Source organism: Tupaia chinensis, unplaced genomic scaffold (genome assembly GCF_000334495.1).
Source record: "Tupaia chinensis unplaced genomic scaffold, TupChi_1.0 Scaffold000228_1, whole genome shotgun sequence".
NCBI lineage: Eukaryota > Metazoa > Chordata > Mammalia > Scandentia > Tupaiidae > Tupaia > Tupaia belangeri.
The window spans coordinates 3,244,505-3,248,719 of NW_006159703.1; the positions used below are offsets into that span (position 1 = coordinate 3,244,505).

The 4,215-nt window shown below is 41.6% G+C and overlaps 1 protein-coding gene across 2 annotated transcripts in view; it reads right to left on the reverse strand.

The window, feature by feature from the left end:
- Positions 1–4,215, reverse strand: part of DPYSL3 (dihydropyrimidinase like 3) — a 131,414-nt gene that overhangs the window by 20,698 nt on the left and 106,501 nt on the right. For both annotated transcript variants that reach the window (XM_006148051.3, XM_006148052.3), the window contains exon 7: positions 1,126–1,194. In XM_006148051.3, the coding sequence (XP_006148113.1) occupies positions 1,126–1,194 (69 nt within the window). The remainder of the gene's footprint in view (positions 1–1,125; positions 1,195–4,215) is intronic.

Genomic DNA, 4,215 nt, shown 5'->3' on the forward strand with positions numbered 1-4,215 from the left:
GAATGCCGTGTGTTATTAGAACCCCAAACACAAGATTAAAAATGATTTCAAATGGGGAAAAAAAAAATCACAAGAGCCAAAAGAGTTTCTAGCATGCCAATGCCTGCTTCCCCTCCTGGGTGCTAATGGTAGAAGTGTATACAGTTATCAAAAAATGACTGTCTCTTTATGATAGGAATACCCTTTTCTATTAAAATTACCTTTTGATATTTAAAGTCACTAAAAGAGACAGCAGCCCATGGGTATGCAGTCATTTCTGGTTCTGAATCCTTCATCTACCTGTTGTAGCATTTGGAATGACAGGGAAGGATTTGCTTCACCAACGTGGAGAGCCTTGACTTTGTTCCAGGCTCCTCTCCCAGAACCAACTTGCTCTCAGCCATAAGGGCAGCTGATTCCCAGTTCTAGGCCCTGTGTCAGCAGGTCAAGTTGCTGACATCCCAGAGACATGGAATCAGCCACTAGTCACCTCTTATTCACTCTTTTGTGGCTAAGCAGATACAAACTGTCATTCATCGACATGTGGGAAACTTTTATACCTGGATGTAATCATCACCTTATGCAAGCGGATGAGCAAAATGCCTGTGAGAAGCCCATTCATCCTCCTACCCATATGGCCAATATTTGGCAAGACTCAAAATAGAATTCAATAAAAAAAAAGTGTTAAGTGCAAAGGTCTTTGGAGTTCACACTGATTAAGAAAAGGATGAAAAATTTAACACTCCTGTTGAATAACCATGGAGTACACTCCAACTTATATGATCTTTAGAAAGATTAGGGATCAGAAGTAAGTGTTTCATTTACATTCCCCTTTCATTTTGTCGTGGGTCTCTGAGCTACAGTTAGTAGAGTGATCTTTGGGGAAAAAAAAATCCAAGACTACCATATATAATTCATAGATTTTCACCACCTTACAGTGCTGTTTATTCAGATTGTGTGTACACGTGGCTTGTGAAGGTAGGTCAAACCCAAATATTCCAAAGGTAAAATGAGCAGGAAGCCATAGCTAGGCCACTGGAACTATGACAACAAGAGTCTCCCAGAAGCACTGGGGAAAAAGAAAGGCCCATTGCTACTGTTTCTCTCTCCACATCCCACACTCCATCTCCATCCCCTGCAACCTACCTCCTCTGGTCTGCTCAGCACATGGCCTTCTGGGCCCGTTATTCCCATTTCTAACATCCGGGCTTGCTCCTAGAATGAGAAAAAGAAGAGAACACAGTTCATAGATGAGCTCTGCTGAGATTTGGAAAAATTATATTAGTATGTTCCAACTTAAGGATATGATCAAGGGAAAAATAATAAAATGCATATATGGAATGAATGGACTAATTCTATATTTGGGGTTGCAATACAGAGTAGAGTCTTAATTAAAAGGAGGGAAAAACATCTAAGAGTGGCTTATTTTTCAAAAGTTAAAAAAAAAAAACAAATACAGTCTGTTAGGGTATCCATTTATTTTAATCTATGTTAACCATCAAAAGTCACACCAAGTCACTTATCATTCATGCACTTTGAATCCATTCATTCAACAAAATATATTCAGTACCTTCTTCATGTTAAGCTCTGGGTTAAGTACTAGAATTCGATATGGTGGTTAAGGCACTGGACTCCCACATAACTGACCGAACCACATTGTGGTTCGAGTCCTGGAACTGATGGCTTGCTTTCTCACTTTCCCTCCCTCTCTCTCTTTCTCTGGTGAGGGCACATGACCTATAGAAAATTAAAAATAATAAATGAAATGAAATTAATTAATAAAAAAAAGGCAGTGTGGCCCTGGATGGTTTTCTCAAAGTGTGGTCCACCAACCACATCAGAATCATCTGAGTTGTTTTCATAGAAATGCAGGATTTTGGCCCTAGCTTAGCCTACCACATCAGAAGATATGAGGTTGAATCCTAGCAATCTTCATGTTAATAAACCCCCCCTTGGGACTTTTTATGCTTTCAATCTATGGCTTAAATGAATGAATCAAGAATTTAATCAGGCAAAATATTGCCTTTAAACAGCATCTCCTGGGTTAGTGTTCTGATCAAATTCTATTTATCTAAGCTGTGGACGTGGCAGAACTGCCTGCCTCTCAGGGCTGATGGCTAAATCCCTCAGCCTTCTGGCTAGTTCTCTGGAAGCTGCAGGTGGCTGGGCAGTGAACACACACAGAGACTAATTGGAATTGGCAGAAATTCTAAAGCACAGTATCTGCAATTTTGCTGGCACTCACTTGCAAATTACTAAGCCAGTTCCTGTGAACCCCTGTAGTAGCAAGCCCAATGCCTGGGCATGTTCTCGTAATAGGAGAGATGCAGGAAAGATGGGGACCGGAATAAAGCCCTATCTCACTTTGAAACTATGAGATGTTTTGAAAAATAATTCTTACCACCTGGAAAAAAGAACCTTTGCTTTTGTTTGTTTGTTAAGAGAGATTTTTGCTGTAGGGTGCCTGCACTCACCAGGGAGAGACAGAAAGTAAGAAATCACCCCCCAGGGGGATGGCCATGCTTCAATTCCTTCTCCTCCATTTTCCCCTTAAGATTTTGGGCATGCACACACACATGCCTGGCATGAGTTTTAAGCCACCAAGTCCAGGACTCGAATCACAGTCGACCATGTGGGAGTCCAGCGATATAACCATTACACCTTCTGCTGGTCCCTTGCTTTTGTTTTTAATCATATGAATTTCTTCTTTTTCTTTCTTTTTTCTTTTTTTAGATTTTTTACCTGAGTGTATGTGTACCCAACAAAGAAAGACAATGAGAGAAAAAGTGAAAAATCACCCCCCAAAGGGATGTCCACACTGCAAACCTTTCTCCATTCTCCTCTTGGGGTTTTGGGCATGCACATACACACACACACCCAGCATGTTTTTCAGGCTGCCGGGTCCAGGACTCAAACTGTGAAGCTGGCCATATGGTCAGTTCCAGCACCTTAACCTCCATGCCACCTGCTAGCCCAACAATACAAATTTCTAAAAGAAGAGTAGGAAGGAAAATGCACATACAATAAGCAATCTCGAGAAGCAAACTAGTCACTATCTCTTGCTCTGCAGGATTCACGAGGGCAGAGGCTGATATTTTTCTGCAAAGCACCTGTACTTTTCATTCTCACTGTTCTCATTTATCGAAACTTGAACTGAGCAAAAGTTCCTGCAGACTCAAGCGAGTTTCCACTCTGACTTGCCTCAAGTCACACAAAGGTTAAGCTCCAGTGAAATCATCTTTTGTCAAACATAATACTCTTGCATCTCGTTCAAGTGTGCCAGGAGAATACACAGGACAAAGCTGGCTCAAACAATGGTTTCCAAACACATTCAAGTCACAAGGAAACATTTGCAAAACATCTTGGCCTTACCTCTATTACTGACCTACTAAATCAGAATCTCTGCAATTAGGAAAATCCAGGAATTCTAAGGCACTGCGTATGTTGAAAAGGTCAGGGAGTCCCTACACCTGAAGACTCAAGAATGGCATGTAAAGACTCATTAAAGGCACCTAATGGGGGGACTGAGGGCATCTGAGGGCACTCCACACCTGTAATGATAGTACAGCTGGGTCATGGCACAATTGCAGCTTGCTTTGCAAGGAAAGGGACCTTGTCTTTTTCATCTTCCCTCTTCAAGGCCTGGCAGATAGTAGGTGCTCATTAAATGTTTGTTAAATAAGTGGCTAAAGATGCTATATTCTCAGAATATCTTCTCAACTTGGGACCAGCAGATGGTGGAATGGTTACATTGCTGGACTCCCATGTAGTTGACTGCGGCCTGAGTCCTAGTCCTAGCAGCTTAAAACTCACACAGGGTGTGTGTGTGTGTGTGTGTGTGTGTGTGTGTGTGTGTCTGTGTGCCCAAAATCCCAAGAGGAGAATGGAAGAGAAGGGACTGCAGCATGGTCATGCACCCTGGGGGGTAATTTCTCACTTTCTGTCTCTCTGGCAAGCACATGCACCCTATAGCAAACATCTCTTAAAAAAAAAATGTCTTATCAACTTGAAATTTTTGAAATGACCCTTGTTTGTACCCCAAAGAAAGGATTTCATCTTGCCCCTCAGTCACTTTTGCATATGTGCAGTAAGAAACTCTGAGTATAGCAGCTGCCTTCATTTAGACAATGTGAGAAAATCTTTCAGCTCAAGCTGTATTTAATAAACACACTCAAGAAACTCATCCAAAGGGTAAAATACCCTTATTCCTTTCCTGTTCAGCAACAGCTCTTCCCC